This window comes from Crotalus tigris, unplaced genomic scaffold, assembly GCF_016545835.1.
Source record: "Crotalus tigris isolate CLP2741 ecotype Arizona unplaced genomic scaffold, ASM1654583v1 scf7180000017828.1554129, whole genome shotgun sequence".
Classification (NCBI taxonomy): Eukaryota; Metazoa; Chordata; class Lepidosauria; order Squamata; family Viperidae; genus Crotalus; species Crotalus tigris.
This window is the reverse complement of record NW_024096658.1, coordinates 644,481-663,297: the sequence shown is the minus strand read 5'-3', so window position 1 is coordinate 663,297 and position 18,817 is coordinate 644,481. Positions and strand designations below refer to the sequence as shown.

Genomic DNA, 18,817 nt, shown 5'->3' with positions numbered 1-18,817 from the left:
TAAAAGCTTTTTGGATTAAGATTTGGTGGAATATTCAAAAGATTTTTTAAGAGAAAGATAAAGTTTGCTCCACAATTATTTTTCTTGGGTATTATGGTTGATTTTGATGTTAAAGAAATTAATTTGATGTTGAATCTTATAACAGCTGCAAGATTATTGGTGGGGCAAAATTGGAAGAAAAACTCTTTGCCTACTATGGAAGAATGGATACTTAAGGTGTCTAACTTAGCAGAAATGGCGAAAATTTCTGCTTATTTGAACGACCATTCACAAGAAAAATACATTTCGGTCTGGAGAAGATGGATTGATTATATTCAAAAGAAATATGAGACTGAAAAGTATTATCTTGCTTATGAGTAGATTTTAGGTTATTGTTAATAGTTTAATATGATTGAATTTATACAATTTTTAGTGTTATAGTTTAACTGTATTATTATTTTTATTTTTTATTTGTTAATATTTGTTTTGAAAAAGGAGTTAAAGTATGTTATGGATTTGATTGCTAGTAGAGTTGGGTAAAGTTAATTAGATTATGATTGTTTATTTGTAACCCTGTAATCAGCTCTGGGAAGTGGGGGGGAGGGGTGGGAGGGTTTTGGGTTATATATTGTAAAAAATTTTTAAAACTTTTAATAAAAAATAAAAATAATAATAATAATAAAAAAAACAAATGGAGCCAAGTGTGCACACACTTGGCTGCTGTGCATACAGATGGAGCTGTGACTGCACACATATATACTTGCTGGACTCTGAACAGGCCGTGGCCTGGGGTTGGGGACCTCTGAATTAAAAGACAGATTGGCTATTCTATATCTACCTGATGTCTTGGAATTTGATTTCCATTAGCCCCAGTCATAATGGCTAAAGCAAGGGTAGGCAACCTTGGCTCTTTTATGACTCGTGGACTTCAACTCCCAGAATTCCTGAGCCAGCCCTGCTGAGGGGAAAGGGAGAGGTTTCCAAGCTGAGTCATAAAAGAGCCAAGGTTGCCTACCCCTGAGCTAAAGGCAAGGAATTGCCGAGTCATACGACAAAACCCTACTTCCCACCCAGCCAGAAGTAAACATAACCATTTTCCTATACAGGAGTCCTTGACTTATGACCACAATTGAGCGCAAAGTTTCTGTTACTAAGCGAGATAGTTATTAAGTAAACTTTGTTGTATGATAGTATTAAATAAACTTACTACGATCTTTTGGTTAGCTAAGAGTAGAAAGGCCACGGATCAGGCATTCGGACAACCTGTTAAATCCTCAACTGATCAGGAAGATGTATTTTCTAGATCAGGGCTCTTCAAAGCTGGCCCTTTTATGAACTTGTGGACGTCAACTCCCAGAATTCCTCAGCCGGGCACACTGGCTGAGGAATTCTGGGAGTTGAAGTCCACAAGACATAAAAGGCCAAGTTTGAAGACCCCTGTTCTAGACAGAGCTTGGGTAGGCTCTGAATCTGCAGACACTCATTCTCTGCTGCTGTGGTTTACTCAAAACAGGTTAGTTAGTTCTCCCTTCACCACAGCAAAGTCCCTGGTTTAGCACACATTACCTGTGCCCCATAAGTCACTCCTTTAAACCAAACATTTAGTTCTTCTAAAGTTGAACTGGATTTCTTTGAATGATCTCATTAGTTATAGCATCTTCTGGAGGTGGAGACTGGATAACAATCAGAATGAACAAGTGAGCCTCTATAAATAACTTGGGGTGTTATTCAACCTTCCACAGCAGGAAGTGTAGGCATCAATTATTTAACTGAAAAATGCCTTGAGAAGTGCGGTTGCTGTTCACAGGTATTTCGAGTTGGAAAGGTGATTATTAAGTCCCTGCAGCTCTCAAAAGTTTTTGGAGGAGAGGAAATAATTCAGCTATTGCTGTGCTCAGATTTATATGCCTAGAGATAATGGGTCCATTTGAGGATGTCCAGACTAAATTTCTCCCATCAATTTCAGTTCTACCTCGTTTGCACCAAATGCTCTATTACACTTCAAGACTGGATTCAATAAAGGCTTAGGACTGCCTTTAAATCTGTTTGATCTCTAGTCCAAATTGATTTTCCCCCTGACCCATCTAAATCTGTTAATGGTAGCTGATAATTCCAGATCTGGCGGGGAAAGAATTTTGTCCGATAAGCTTTCCTTCTATAGATTCTCTAAGGAAAATCTGATTAAACAGCATTTACGGGATTCTAATTTGCAGAAAAATCCAAGGGCCAATACCAACTCTTCTCTGTTAATGGGTGTGAAAAGCAGACTGAAGCCATCTGCAGATATTTCATATTACATTAGCTAAAGATGGTGCCTATCTAGTAGTACATTTTGTGCCACACATTACAGAATAATGGAAGAGACCTTAGAGGTCTTCTAGTCCAACACTTTGCTCAAGTAGGAACCCTACAACATTTTGGACAAATGGCTTTCCAACCTCTTCTTAAAAACCCAATGATGGAGCACTCACAATTCCTAGAGACAAGCTGTTCCACTGATGAATTGTTCTTGCTGACACAGAATTTCTCCTTAGTTCTAGGTTACATCACTCTTTAATGATCTTCCATCCATTACTTCTTGCCTTGCCCTCAGGTGCTTTGGAGAATAGGTCAACCCCCTCTTCTGTGACAATCCCTCAAATATTGGAAGACTGCTATCATGTCACCCCTTCTCTTTGTTAGACTAAACATATCCAGTTCCTGCAGTCATTTGTCATACGCTTTAGCCTCCAGTCCCCTAATCATCTTTGTTGCTCTTATCTACACTCCTTCTAGAGTCTCAACATCTTTTTTGTATCGTGGCAAATAAAACTGGATGCAGTATTCCAAGCGTGGCCTTACCAAGGCATTGTAAAATGGTATTAATACTTCACTTGATCTTGATACCAACTTTCTGTTGATGCAGCCTAGGAACGCATTGGCTTTTTGGCAGCTGTAGCAAAAGTGTCTGTGCCTTTGAAGATATTAAAAGGAAAAGGCTGGGCTAGATTCCTGCCTTGGCACTGAGAAATTCATTGTTATGGATGCTTCTTGACTATCCAATCTTAGCCTACGTTCTTTGGACTTTCATCCCAGTAGGCAAATGAAAATAGTATAATTGCAGTGATTGTGTGTTTGCAGAAAGCTAAGGTAGTTGAACATGGCCTTCTTTGTTGTTCTTTATATAAAATAGTACATCATTTTCACTGCTATTAAAACTTGCCAAATGTGTGTGCATGTAAGAAAGAGTGAGAGGGCTCTGTTCTGTACCTTCTCAAAGGCCAGTCTCAATAACAATATTTGAGGGGCTCCTACAAAGAGGAAAGGATCAAGCTATTCTCCAAAGCACCTGAAGACAATGGAAGAAACAACGGTTGGAAACTAATCTAAGAGAGAAACAACCTGGAATTAAGGAGAAATTTCCTGACAGTGAGAATAATTAACCAGTGGGACAGCTGACCTCCAGAAGGTATGAAAGCTCCAACACTGGAAGTTTTTAAGAACTGTCCATTGTCCAAAGAGACCATTGTCCAGTCTCTTTGGACAATGGACATTCTTAAAAACTTCCAGGTCCCGCCCAACTGTCTTATTCTATTTATTCCAACTGATTAAAAGTGGTTAAAATTTATGAGGGTACCAATTTCATAAGTGAACAGTTGGTTATTCCACTGGATATCATTCTTACGTTGGTTTAAGAATTTAATTTGCATGCCTAACATAAATGGCATGTTAATCATCACTGGGCAAGTGTAGCAATAGGACACAGAGTCTGATCTATACAATGGCTCATTTGAGATTTTCCAATTTCTTGTAATTGGCTTATTATGGATAATTTAATAGTAAAGGAGGGTATTTTTTATACGGTGCTGTGTATTTTTGTATGCGTTCTATTGTTTTGATTGGAACAATAAAATATCTATTGGATTTATTATTTCTTAAAATAAACCTAGTTGAAATTAAGAATATTAAATAAAAATAATAAACCCTAGGGGTTTTTTTTTACCACCAAGAAAGATAAACTTTATTGTCTTTTTTAATTGATGGTCAGCATGTGACAAACGAACCAGCACAAGAAAGATTTTCCATCCAACCCCGCTTCATGTCTAATAGTTCTCTTCTTTCTTAAAATAGTTTCCCTTCATTTCCTTTTTAATCAGCCAAACTTCCTTCCTTCCTTCCTTCCTTCCTTCCTTCCTTCCTTCCTTCCTTCCTTCCTTTCTTTTCCCCCCTTTCTCTCTCTCCTTCCAACCCCACTTCATGTCTAATAGTTCTCTTCTTTCTTAAAATAGTTTTCCTTCATTTCCTTTTTAATCAGCCAAACTTCCTTCCTTCCTTCCTTCCTTCCTTCCTTCCTTCCTTCCTTCCTTCCTTCCTTCTTCCTTTCTTTTTCTTTTCCCCCCTCTTTCTCTCTTTCCTTTCTTTCTTTTTCTTTCCTTTCTCTCCCTCTCCCTCTCTCTTTCTTTACAAATAACTCAAGGCGGCAAACATATTCAAGCCACCTTCTTCCTTCTATTTTCCCCACAGCAACTGTTGAGAGGCAAGTTGGGTTGAAAGAGAATGACTCACCCAAGATCACCCAAATGGCATTCATGCCTAAAGCGGGACTAGAACTCACTGTCTACAGCTTTCTAGTCTGGTGCCTTACACCTTGTGACTTGATCTAGCATTTGTGTAAACAGACACGAGGCCAAGCCTTAAGTGTGTAGCTTGCAAGACCTCAGGAGAGAAACATCTGATGGGTACACTGATTACTGCAGTGTATCAACATAGAGCAATTGGACCAGGGGAGGCTGTTTTCAGCGGGTCTGACTTTGCCACAAGATTTTGCAACTGCTGCCTAGCGCTCTTGATTAAAATCACATTTCTGACCTCTCCAGATGCTTCTGAAGCAAATAAGAGCCATTAAACAAAACCTCTGCACTGGAGACGGGGGCTAACTCCAAGAATTGTTTGCTCCTGTTTTTAGAAACCACGGTGTCTAGAGAAAAACAACAACAACAACAACAGTGCATAGAAGATGGCAAAATGGCTACCGCGAATATCTATTTTCTGAGCTCCCCCAGAAGGATGCTTAATGAATGTGCAACCCGTTTCACAATCCTTGAGTATGTTTTGACACACCATGCATTCAGACGCTTGTTAACACAAGCTGCAAATTATGGATTCAAATGGATGTGAGGGTGGTGGTGTTGAACATAGTATCATACGGCTGGAAAGGACCTCAGAGGACCTTCTAAAGTCCAACTCTCTGCTCAAGAAAGGAGTCTAATGTCATCCCACTCAAATGGTTGTCCATTCTGTTCTTGAAAGCCTCCAGTGATGTGGCACCCATAACTCCAGGAGGAAAGCTATTCCACTCATTAATTGTTCTCACTATCATAAAATGTCTTCTTACTTCTAGGCTGGATCTCTCTTTAAGAAGCTTCCACCCATTATTTCTTGTCCTGCTTTCTGATGCTTCAGAGAATGAGTCAATCCCCTCTTCTCTGTGACAGCCCCTCAAGTATTGGAAGACAGCTATCATGTCCCCCAATCCTTCTCTTTGATAGGCTAGACCAGGGTAGGCAACCTTGGCTCTTTTATGACTCGTGGACTTCAACTCCCAAAATTCCTGAGCCAGCCACGCTGAGGGGAAAGGGAGAGGTTTCCAAGCTGAACTATGCTGGCTCAGGAATTCTGGGAGTTGAAGTCCACGAGTCATAAAAGAGCCAAGGTTGCCTACCCCTGGGCTAGACATACCTAGTTCCTTCAACTATTCATCGTATGATTTAGCCTCAGACCCTTTATCATCTTTGTTGCTCTTCTCTGCACTCTTTCTAGAGTCACAACATCTTTTTTTATATCATGGTGACCAGAACTGGATGCAGTATTCCAAGTGTGGTCTCACCAGTGAGGTATAGGCCCACATATAACAATATCACTTAGACTTATATACCGCTTTACAATGCTTTACAGCACTCTCTAAGCCAGTGGTTCTCAACCTTTTTAATGCCACGACCCCCAACCGGTCGTAAGTCGAAGACTACCCAACCGGTCAAAAGCCAATAGAATAAAAGGGAGTAGCACAGCTAAGGAAAAGGGGGAAAAATGGCGGACTGCGTTGTTTGGCGACCCTCATGAAATGGTCGTTCGACCCCAAATGGGGTCCCGACCCACAGGTTGAGAACCACTGCACTAAGCGGTTTATAGAGTCCGCCTATTGCCCCTAACAATCTGGGTCCTCATTTTACCAACCTCAAAAGGATGGAAGGCTGAGTCAACCTTGAGCCGGTCAGGATCGAACTCCAGGCTGTGGGCAGAGTTAGCCTGCAATATTAACCATTCTAACCACTGCGCCACCACAAAGCCTTGCAACACACATGCTTCACTTCTTCAGGCTCCCTCCAACACCAAGAACAGCAGTTTTGCCAATATATTAAAGCTTGTGCACTCTAATATGGTTAAGCTAAGAACAGTTTTGGATTTTAAGCAAAAAGAAATTCCCATTCTAGACTTAGAGCAGTGATGGCGGATCTTTTAGAGATTTGAGTGCCCAAACTGCAACCTAAAATCCACTTATGCATCGTCGAATGCCAGGTGGGTGTGGCCCATTGGCTGGGTGTGACCGATAGGTTGGGCATGGCCCATTGGGTGGGCGTGGCTGCAGTGGTAACAGCAGACTGGTGGGACTAAAAAGTTCAATCAATCAATTCCAACTTTGCAAGATCTTTTTTTTCCCAAGAAGTTGAAATTGACTGATTGATTGAACCCCCCCCCCTTTTTTTTTTTTTTTGCACACGGCGGCGGAGGCCTAAAGCGAAAAGGTTTTATAAAACCCAGCTGAAGGCCTAGGACTGGGGCGACGGCGCGCGTGCCCACAGAGAGGGCTCTGAGTGCCACCTCTGGCACCCGTGCCATAGGTTCGCCACCACTGACTTAGAGCATAGAAGGCAATTCGCCCCATGTAGTTTATTATGCTCATTACGGGCCAATGAAGTTTGTCCTGAAATACTTTAAACGGCAAATTGTTACACATCGTGCTTGATTGCTTTCCTCAATTTTTTTATACATCTCTGTATTTTACAAGGGTTAACTATTGATTGCTCCTTGCTCGCTTTTCAAACGGGAGATGTAGCTATTGGTTATGTTACACAGCCGGGGGGAAAACATAAAATGAATATTTACCAGCTCTGCTCAGCAAGATTTTAGTTTTGGAGCTACATTTTAATGCCAATACATTCTGGGATAAATAGCATAAGAGTTTCCTCTTTTACCTTAAAAAATGCAAACCACTTGTAGCTATTCAAGACAATCTCAAAGCCCTGGTTGTAAATTATGGTGAAAAAGCCATAATTCCCTCGATCGTCCTCTGCTATGTCAAGTTTCTGAAGATGTACAATTATTTTTTTCTCCACAGGACCTAAAAATGAAGCAGCAAAGAGTTTTCAGTTAACTGAAGATGAAGAGCTGACATAGCAGTAACAGTGTTAACTGCATATTCCTTAATATGCAATAATATTTTTTTTAAAAAAAACCTCCAGTTTTTATCTGGTCTTATTTTTAGCTGACTGAATTCAGACCTGAGATTAATTGGTAAAAAAAGCAGGCTTTAAATGTCTGACTAAATATGCAAGCATATAAATCCCTCTTTCCAATTTTGAATATTTTTTTGACCCTTTAAGAGTTTTATTGTCAATCTGTTTGAGGCCCAGATTAAGAACTGCATCAAAATATACAGTATATTAATTGCTCTGCCGGTAGTAAATAAACTGGTAATAACTCAGTGATAAAATTAGATTCTACCCCATAATCTGACATATGGTTAAACCAAGTACAGTATATACCGTAGTATCTATAGAAATATTAATAGATAAAATATATTAATATGGCAGACACAAAAAGGTATTTATGATATGTGGTACTTTTTATGAATGTTATTGATAACACAAGAACAAGATTCTTCAGCATTATAAAATATTCTGGTCCAATATATAATATAATAATTTTATGTAGCCCTTTTATATTTATTATCACTTTTATGATCTGTTTTATCGTGTTCTGTTTTAAATAGAAAAATACTTGAATCTTTCAGCTTAATATTTTTGGTGTATTTGTGAGTTTATCTTTTGTTGTATAGCTTGGCTAGTTTAATGTTCTGAACAATACCATCTTTTCAGTTTGACCTCGTATCAAATGTTTCGTTTGTTCACTTTACTTCCTTTTGCTTTTGATTGTATTTCTTTCTGATGATGATGTCTTTAGATGTTAATATTGCAGCGTTATTTTAAATAATGCCTACAATCTACAAAGGAGATTTTTTAAAAAAAAGATTATGCTACGAACATTGTCTTCTGTTCTTTATTTTTAAACAAAGCCCTAAAACATAATTTGCCATTTTTTAAAAAAAGATAAAAATCTCCTTCTAGTTGAGCTGAAATGCTTAACAATTTATGCGGTTCTTGGTATTCTCCAAATTTGCTTGCAGATATTTCCCAACTAGGCACCAACTTCAGTGCAAATGAGCGTGGGGCAATGAAATTGCTCTGAGAGTGAAATGGGCAAATTTAATAAATAGAATAAATAAATGTCTCATAGCAAATAACCAAGCCGAGAGAGCATCAAGAACTCCATCATTCAACCTGGGGCTACAGATATTATCTTGTATTGCTCAAGGATCTAAACCCTATTGTTTTCTAGATTTATATTTGGAAATTGCCAGTAATCTCTTATCCTGGTACTAATCAAGACCACTGTGCTTCACTTTTTCAAGATCAACCAAGAATTCTGATCACATGACCATGGTGATGCTACATCGGTGGTAAGTATGAAAAACGGTCACTTTTTTCAGTGCTGTTGTAACTTTGAACGGTCACTAAATGAATAGTTATAAGTCAAGGACAACCTGTACATACACACACGGGAGGGAGGGAGAGAGAGAGAGAGAAAGAGAATTGCAGTAACTGAACAATACTAAAGCTTTGGAATAAAGCCTGAATTCATCATAAATTCCCAACATTTGCTAAGCATTCTTCAGAAAAATTATATATATATATATATATATATATATATATATATATATATATATATATATATATATATATATATATATATTCTTAAGAATGCTAAAAACAAAAAGGTGATTCCTGGGTAGACTCATGTTTAACTAGCAAAAATGCAAGAACACCAGGAAATATAAAACTATAAAAAGTTTTAATAAGTTAAAATACCAAGCTTTTGCCGGCAACTGCCAGCATCGTCAGGGTAGCTTCCAGTCGATGGGAGAGGCTATTTATGGATATGGCATTCTTTGTGATCAGCAACACGGAAACTACGATCAGAGTGCAAGTGGATTGGCTGGGACCTGTAACGAGGTCCAGGAGCCGGGTGCAAAGAACGCCATATCCATAAATAGCCTCTCCCATCGACTGGAAGCTACCCTGACGATGCTGGCAGTTCCCGGCGAAAGCTTGGTATTTTAACATTAAAACTTTTTATAGTTTTATATTTCCTGATGTTCTTGCATTTTTGCTAGTTACACACACACACACACACACACACACACACACACACACATATAGAGAGAGGGGGGGGGAATATCAACCAAAAGGTAAGCAGAAAAATCTGCTTGAAAGAAAAAAAAAAACATTCACATGACTGAAATTCTGGCTGACCCGATAGTAAGTTTCAGGCACAAGGCAAATTCAAAACTTATTTCCCTTTCTGTTACTTAAAGTGGCAGGATGCCAAAGTACAACTTTATTTTTTTTTTTCTTTTATACAAACAGCTGGCTGACTGTACCTCATAAAGGCCTGTGGGGAAATTCCACCGCCCAGATATCTGGTTAAAGGGCATGTGATCACACAATTAATAAAAATGTTGACAAAGGAAAAACGTAAAATCAGTTCAGTTCCTAAACGAAACCACCATTTCCTTCTTGGTTCTCCTTCGCAAGTCCCCACTGAGCAATCAACATCAGCGGGGCAAATTATGTTTTTTGAAATTTCTGCTCGCGTCTCCTTAAAGCAGCAGCGCTTTTTTCCTGAGACGATATGGTCGCCTCCTGCAAATTTTGTGTAATCTCAAGAAACATCGCGTTTGGTTGAGGAGGTACAGACAGCGGTTTGGCATGTGCACTGAAATACACTTTTATTTACTTTGAGCCTGAATTCTGCATAGCTGCATTTTAATCAAGGAGAGAAGCAACAGTGGTGGCAAGCCTATGGCACGAGTGCCAGAGGTGGCACTCAGAGCCCTCTCTGTGGGCACACGTGCCATCGCCCTAGCTCCGCCTCCCCCACGGCTTCCTCCACCCCCCCCCAGAGGAGAGTCATCCCCAAGCACAGCCCACCTGGAGCAGCGCAGCCAACATGGCAGTGCGGACAAGACTCCGACCTTGTGCCCCGTCGCAAACAGATGATGCTGCGGGGTACGGGTGGAAGGTGTGGCCACCATGGTGCTACTGGGCCACCTAGGCGATCTGCGGTAGATTGTGGAGGTGGAGGGTGGCCCTGCAGGTGGGTGGGGGTGGGGCAGGGTTGGGGCAGTATGGGGGTGGGGCAGTTTTTGAGCACTCGGTGTCTAAAAGGTTCACCATCACTGACGTAGAACTAAGGAGAAACTTCCTGACAGTTAGCAATCTAGAATTAACAGTTAGAACAATTAATCCTGACAGTTAGAACAATTAACCAGTGGAACAACCTGCCTCCAGAAGCGGTGAATGCTGGAAGTTTTTAAGAAGAGACTGGACAGCTATTTGTCTGAAATGGTGTAGTGTTTCCTGTCTGAGCAGGGGGTTGGACTAGATGACCTCCAAGGTCCCTTCCAACTTTACTCCTCCTCCTCCTCCTCTTTATTAGAAACAAGAATTAGCAGAGAAAGTGAAGGCAGTTTGCATATACCATTCACCCATAGCAAAATTCTCCATGTCAGTAAGTGGCCATCTTTTCTATATAGGTCACAGGTGTCAAACTTGCCGCGTCATGTGACGTGTCACAACATATCACAACTTTTTTTGCATTGCTGGAGCTGGGGTGGGCACAGCCTCCATATGATGCAACCGGCCCATGGGCCGGCAGTTTAACACCCCTGATATAGGTAGCCTGGACTTACAATCATTTGTTTAGTGACTATTTCAAGATACAATGTCACTGAAAAAAAAGTGATCTATGATGTTTTTTTCACACTTACAATTGTCGCAGCATCTCCAGAGTCACGGGATCAAAATTTGGATGCTGGCAACCCGACATCTACAGATAGTTCTCAAGCCCAAAATTTCTGTTGCTAAGCAAAACATTAGTGAAGTGAGTTTTGCCTCATTTTACGACCTTTCTTGCCACAGTTAAGAGAATCACTGCGGTTGTTAATTTAGTAACACAGTTGTTAAATGAATCTGCCTTCCCCATTGACTTTGCTTGTCAGAAGGTCGCAAAAGGGGATCACACGATCCTGGGACCCTGCAACCGTCATAAATATGAGTCAGTTGCCAAGATTCTGAATTCTGATCACGTGACCAGGGGGATGCTTCAACGGTCGTGTGAAAAATGGCATAAGCCACTTTTTTCAGTGCCGTTGTAACTCGGAACGGTCACTAAATGAACTGTTGTAAGTCGAGGACTACCTGTTGCAGCATTCCAGAGTCATGTGATAATTTGTGACCTTCCCAGCCAGCTTCTGACACGCAAAATGGAGAAAGCCAGATTCTGGCTTAACAACTGCGTGATTCACTTAACAACTGCAGTGATTCACCTCACAACTGTGGCAGAACAGGTCATAAAATTGGGCACGACTCAGTTAGAAAAACCTCCTTGCTGATCCCAACTGTGGTTGTATGTCGAGGATTAGATGTACCCTTACAGTAAGGCACATTGGTAAAGACCAAAAAGAGTTGAAATGCATAGGAAAGGATTGTCAGTTCTATAGAGTTGGAATGTTTTCCTTCCCGCTGATCTCAATTATATTTTTAGGTCAGTACAGTGGCAATAAAAGAAAATACTATTTACCGTATTTTTCCGGCGTATAAGGCGACCTGGCATATAAGATGACCCCCGACTTCTGCGCTGAGTTGCATGCCTAGAAAGTTGTCTTATACACCGGAAACTACCGTAATTTCTGGCGTATAAGACGACTCGGCGTATAAGATGACCCCCGATTTCAACACTTTAGAAAGTTGTCTTATATGCCAGAAAGTACGGTATTTTTATCTTCTTCAAAGGTCTGCCTTCTCCCATCCTCCCCTGGAGCAAACTAAGCTGCAAACATACAAAGCTAACTTGGCGTTCATTAATGAATAAAGAATGGATATGAAAGTTGGACCATAACGAAGGCTGAGTGCCAAAGAATTGAGGCCTTTGAACTATGGTACTGGAGAAGACTCCTGCGAGTCCCTTGGACTGCAAGGCGATCAAACCGGTCAGTCCTAGAAGAGATCAACCCCAACTGCTCTTTAGAAGGCCAGATCCTGAAGTTGAAATTCAAATACTTTGGCCAGCTAATGAGAAGGAAGGACTCACTGGAGAAGAGCCTAATGCTGGGAAAGATTGAGGGCAATAGAAGAAGGGGATGACAGAGAACGAGATGGCTGGATGGAGTCACTGAAGCAGTAGGCGTGAATTTAAATGGACTCCAGAAGATGGTAGAGGACAGGAAGACCTGGAGGAACGCTGTCCATGGGGTCGCAATGAGTCAGACTCAACTTCGCAATTAACAACAACAATGAATACAGAATGCAGAATGACAGAGTTGGAAGGGACCTTGGAGGTCTTCTAGTCCAACCCCTGTTCAAGCAGGAAACCCAATACCATTTCAGACAAATGGTTGTCCAACCTCTTCTTAGAAACCTCCCGTGTTGGAGCACCCACAACTTCTGTAGGCAAGCTGTTCCACTGATTAATTGTTCTCACTGTCAGGAAATTCCTCCTTAGTTCTAGATTGCTTCTCTCTTTGATTTGTTTCCATCCACGTTTCTTGTCTTGCCTTCTGATGCTTTGGAAAATAGGTTGATCCCCTTTTCTTTGTGGCAGCCCCTCAAATATTAGAACACAGCTATCATATCACTCTTAGTCCTTCTTTTCATTAAACTGGAGAAACCCAATTCCAGCAACCGTTCTTTGTATGTTTTAACCTCCAGTCCCCTAATTATAATAGTTATGCACTTCTCTAGATACAAGTGATAACTGTCATTTTTAGGGACTTGAAAATCTGATTTTTGCTAATAAGCATCGAGCAAGAGCACAGATGTCCAGAAAGAAGGTTAAAAACCCCAGAACAAAAAAAATAGCGATAGCAGTAAGAAAGAAGAGGAAGTTTAAGAGGCCTGACACCCAAGCAGAAACCACTGAAATTTTTGCTTAAGACATCCTACTATCATCACATGAAGAGAAACCACAGCTATTAACCTTGACTCTGGAAATAGCAAAATATCTCTGATACTAAATACTGCAAAGCAATTATCCCCTCCTTGTAAACATTCCCCAAATTTGGACTTCAGATGGACTTTGCTGATTTAAAAAAAACCACAGTTCCTATGGTTTTAGTTGGGGATAGGAAAGAGAACATCAGTTGCAAAGGTTTTAAGCAATAGATTAAGGAGGAGGTAATTGTATGCTGAATTAAATGAGGCTTCAGTGTTGAGTTAGGTACTATTGCCCGTTATTAACTATACTGCCTTATGCACACATACTGTATGGACAGTTCATTTGGGGTGGGGGTTGGCTGGCCTGAGCCAGCATTGAAATATGAGCAGAGATATCCTACCTGGGCCACTTTAAAATCTGTGGATTTCAACTCCCAGAATCCCCAGCCAAATTCTGGGGGTTGGTCCACAGGTCTTAAAGTGGCCAGGGTTGGACACCCCTGAACATGAGTTTGGTTTGGATTGAGAAGAGAAGGTCTTGCTCTAGTTCAGGGGTAGGCAACCTTGGCTCTTTTATGACTCATGGACTTCAGTTCCCAGAATTCCTGAGCCAGCCACGCTGAGGAGAAAGGGAGAGTTTCTAAGCTGAGCCAGGCTGGTTCAGGAATTCTGGGAGTTGAAGTCCACGAGTCATAAAGCAGCCTAGGCCTAGGCCAGAGTGAGGCAACCTTGGCTCTTTTATGACTCATGGACTTCAACTCCCAGAATTCCTGAGCCAGCCATGCTGAGGGGAAAGGGAGAGGTTTCCAAGCTGAGCCATGCTGGCTTGGGAATTCTGGGAGTTGAAGTCCACGAGTCATAAAAGAGCCAAGATTGCCTACCCCTGCTCTAGTTAAAGACTGATAAGCCAAATATTGGGGGGGGGGAGCCAAGGCCATTAACCAAGGGGGGAGAGGTAAGGAGAGGCAGATAAACAAACTGACAGAAGGTGGAGTGGGTGGTGGCATATGGGCCACAGGAAACTGGCAAGAGGGTGAATGATAGCAGGGGCATAATTATTAACTCTGGCATATTTGCCCTGCAAAATCACTGGAAGACTCCTTTTTTAAAAAAATAAATAAATATTAAATTTATATGCCGCCCAGCTCATATCAAGCGACTTTAAGCATTCCTTTATCCCAAACATGGAACTACAACACTGGTCCAAGTAGCATCTCTGCTGAAGGAAGGCCGATCCAGAAATATTTCTTGAATGCAACAGGTTTGGTTTTGAGACCCGAATGTATTTCCCAAGTCTGTGCAACTCTTCAGTTCAAGTGGAAAATGAGAATTAGGAGGCACTGAATTGGAATGGAGGAAAAGTGTTTGCATAACCAGATTGTCAAAACAATTCTTGTGTTTGCACAATCCACAAGGTCCAAACCAATCAACCATATTGTGAGTCAGGGGAATGACTGGTTTCATCTTAAAGATAGCCATTGTGTTTCTAGAATGCTGAATTGCAAATTATCCAGTCTCATTTTAACTTGGTTTAACATGATGGGATAAGCCCTAGCCTGGCATCACCAAACTGTGTTTAGTTACAGCTTCCAATGAGCAATATTCACACAAAGTGGGGACGATGGGATTTGTAATTCGGTGGTGAGAGGCGACCTAGATGACTAGCCCTGTCCAGTCGGGTTCAATGAGCTGATTATTGGGGGGGGGGGGAGAAACTAGGGTAGGTTAAATCGACTAGAAGATCTCTAAGATCCTTTCCAACTCTGTCTATTCTATTTCTATTTTTGCTTTTTTCAAAAAGCAACTGGGCTTTCTTGTGGTTTTTTGTTTGAAAACGCTTCACTTCTCAAGAAGTGAAGTGAAATGAAGAAGTTTTTTGGACCATAAGCGAAACTTTTCAAAGAAAAAAAAAAAAAACTCCAAGAAAGTCCAGTTGCTTTTTGGAAAAAGCACTTATGCGTTAAATCGACTGGGAACGGTTGAACATGCGTGTTGGTTTCCTGTTGCAAAGTTTTGATTCTTTTCTGTTTCTTTCCTGAAGAACGGAAGGAAGGAAGGAAGGAAAAAGTCCAAAAGGCGGCGAGCAGAAAGACGCGCGACTTACCCGCGTCGGAGCAATCGATCTCCCGGGTCGGGGCCCCCTTCCCGCTTCGCACCTGGAGCACCCAGGTGCCCTCCAGGTCTTCAAAGGTGCAGTTGGCTGGGGTGTCCGCCGTGCATGGCCCGACCTGCAGGAGGACGGCCAGACACAAGGCAAGCCAGCCTGCCCAGCACGCCATGGCACCGCGCAGGGCGATCGCAGCGGAGAGACGGGCGCACCGGATTCACGAGAGCCTGCCGAGCCCTGTCTGTCCCCGGCGGTAACCAGTAACCGGAACAGCGGGACTCGACTGGGCCCGCCCTTGCGTGTCACGTGTGAAGGGCTAGGGTTGTTTGTTCACTTTCCCCGGGCTCCGAGACGTTTGGCGCGGCGCCTTGGCTGCAGTGTGTGTCCCCCTCCCAACTGCGGGGCGGATTCCTGGAACAGAGATCCAGTTTGCCCGGAATCGATCCGTAAATTTTAGCCGGCTGTTTTTTTTTTTCCTTTTTTTTTTTTTTTGCTGGAGAGTTTGGGTCTCTTGCATGCAAATCACTTTCCCACGTCAGTTTGCAACAGCGGCGCAAATCAGAGTCGTCAGGAGACGGCAGAGGTAGTCCTCGACTTAACGACAGTTCGTTTAGTGACTGTTCAAAGTTACAAGGGCACGGAGGAAGGGACTTATGACCGTTTCTCATACTTAACGACCATTGTGGCCTTCCCTCTGGTTATGCGATCAAAATTTAGAAGCTTGGCAACTGACTCATATATTGCAGCGTCCTGGAGGTTATATGATCATCTTTTGTGACTTAGGCAAGCAGAGTTAATGGAGAAGCCAGATTCACTTCACGGGTGTGTTACTAACTTAAGCAGCTGCAGTGGTTCACTTAACAACTGTGGCAAGAAAGGTCGTAAAATGGGGCAAAGCTCACTTAACAATCTCACTTAACAACTTAAATTTGGGGCTGTGGGAAGAATCCAGAGAAATAAATATTTTGGGAAATATTAAAAAGGCAGAATATATTTCTCCAAAGGAATAATGGAGAAGATCTTTAAAAGGCAGAAATCTCTCCCTCACCCCAACCAGAAAACTCAGCAGAAACCAACTTTTAGAAATGCAGATGTAATACTCCATTCAGGAAGGTTGGGGCCAGAAAGTTAGAAGCTGATGAGATTAGGAAGACAAAGACCTCTAAAATCTACATACCCAACCCAAACTCTAAAAGACATGACCTTTGGGGACATAATAGGATTAACCCACCAATACCAAAAGGACACACTCAGATCAAAGTACATGACACAGGAAATACAAAGCCTCAAACAGTAACAGGAAAAAACCTCAAGGTATAAAAACCCACCACTCCCTGCTACATGTGGCCAGCTTTTTCAGAGTCATCTTTCTGCCTGGCTCCACCCTTCAATAACCTACAAATTTCTTTCTAAAGCAGTCTCCATTTTGATTATTCCCAGCTTGGACTGGACCCTGATGATTTTTCTTTCAACAGGGCTCAATTGTGTTTGTAAATTGAGGGCTACCTGTACTATTAGTAGGAAAGAAAAAGGGGCAATAGCTGTAAAGCAGGAAATAGCTTTAAAAGTGCATCTGAAATTTTGGGAGAACTAAAAAGAGCAAAAAAGGTTTTAAGGGCTTTTAGCCATGGCTGGGTTGAATTGCTCTGGCAGAAAACTGTATATAAAATTAGCTGTCTGAATTGCTCGCTGTTGTTATGCTTTTACTCCTAATCACTGTCAAAATCCTGGTTAACTTGGGGGCAAGTAATCATGGTGCCCTTAAATGGCGTCCTTGGATTAAGGGACAAAATAAATTGTGAAAGGTTGTACAGTTAAGGATGAGTTGAAGATATAATTGGCATCCACTGGGGGAAAAAGTGATGTTTGGACTGAAGTTAGGTGAAAATCACTCTTTAGAGCCATTCTTTTCAACCTTGCCAGCTTTAAGAGATGTGAACTTCAACTCCCAGAATCCCTAGAATCCTTTGCTGGTTGAGGAATTCTGGGAATCGAAGTTCACACAAGTTAAAAGTTGCCAAGGTTGAAAAACACTGCTTTAGAGGATGATAAAGATGGGGGAAGTTTATCAACTGTGTTTATCATCATAGATAAGGCCCTGTGTCTCTTTTTAAGGCACTTTATCTCTTACAGATAATAGGATCATGATGTTCCTTTTTAATAAACCAGGAGATCATGAGTTCTAGTACTGCTCTAGACATGGAAGCTGGCTTAGTGACTTTGGGCCAGTCCCCCTGTCTCAACCAAACCCCACCTCACACGCTTGTGGGGAGAAATAGGAGAAGGAAGAACTATTAGATATGTTTGCCACCTTGAGTTCTGTATAAAATAATAAAGGCGGGATATAAATAAAATAAATACCGGTAGTCCTCAACTCGTGACCAAATCGAGTGCAAAATTTCTGTTGCTAAGCGAGACACTTGTGAAGGGAATTTTGCCCCATTTTGCGACCTTTCTTGCCACAGTTATTAAGTGAATCACTGCAGTTGTTAGTAACACGGTTGTTAAATGAATCTGCCTTTCCCATTGACGTTGCTGGTCAGAAGGTCACAAAAGGGGATCACACGACCCCCAGGACACTGCAGCTATCATAAACATCTGGATTTTGATCACATGACCACGGGGATGCTACAGCGGTTATGTCAGGTCCCTAAAGAAATGTATTCTTTTTATTTGTATATTGTTGAATTTGTAAACCTTTGTGACCTGCCATTCTGTTGGGAGGGGGGAGTTTTGGGGGTTGCTTTGCACTGTCCTGCGATGAGGCCCTTCCCCCACGGGATGGAATGTCTCACCTTTATCTAAGAGACGGTTTGCGCTTGGAGCCAGAAGGAAATGAAAGGAAGAGAGACCTTGAAAGAACGTATTGACTGTTGCTTTTATTATATTGCTTTCTTGGGTTTTCTCCCAGTCCTCTCCTTGAATCCCTGCTGTCACTAGCTCCTAATAAAAGTTCCTTTTGTTGTTGTTAGTTGAGAAGTCGTGTCCGACCCATTGCGACCCCATGGACAATGTTCCTCCAGGCCTTCCTGTCCTCTACCATCTTCTGGAGTCCATTTAAGCTCATGCCTCCTGCTTCAGTCACTCCATCCAGCCACCTCATTCTCTGTCGTTCCATTCTTCTCTTGCCCTCAATCTTTCCCAGCATTAGGCTCTTCTCCAGTGAGTCCTTCCTTCTCATTAGGTGGCCAAAGTACTTGAGTTTCAACTTCAGGATCTGGCCTTTTTAAGAGCAGTCGGGGTTGATCACCTCTAGGACTGACCGGTTTGATTGCCTTGCAGTCCAGGGGACTCGCAGGAGTCTTCTCCAGCACCATAGTTCAAAGGCCTCCATTCTTTGGCGCTCAGCCTTTCTTATAGTCCAACTTTCACAGCCATACATTGCAACTGGGAAAACCATGGCCTTGACTATATACACTTT

General features: G+C 41.8%; 1 protein-coding gene across 1 annotated transcript in view; it reads right to left on the bottom strand.

Annotated features, from left to right (window-relative positions):
* CTSC (cathepsin C) overlaps positions 1-15,721 on the bottom strand; it is a 36,796-nt gene extending 21,075 nt beyond the window's left edge. The window contains exons 1-2 of the mRNA XM_039342957.1: positions 15,394-15,721; positions 7,212-7,357 (exon numbers count right to left, since the gene is read on the bottom strand). Coding sequence (XP_039198891.1) covers positions 7,212-7,357; positions 15,394-15,568 — 321 coding nt within the window. The 5' untranslated portion in view covers positions 15,569-15,721. The remainder of the gene's footprint in view (positions 1-7,211; positions 7,358-15,393) is intronic.
* Positions 15,722-18,817: the final 3,096 nt, after the last annotated feature.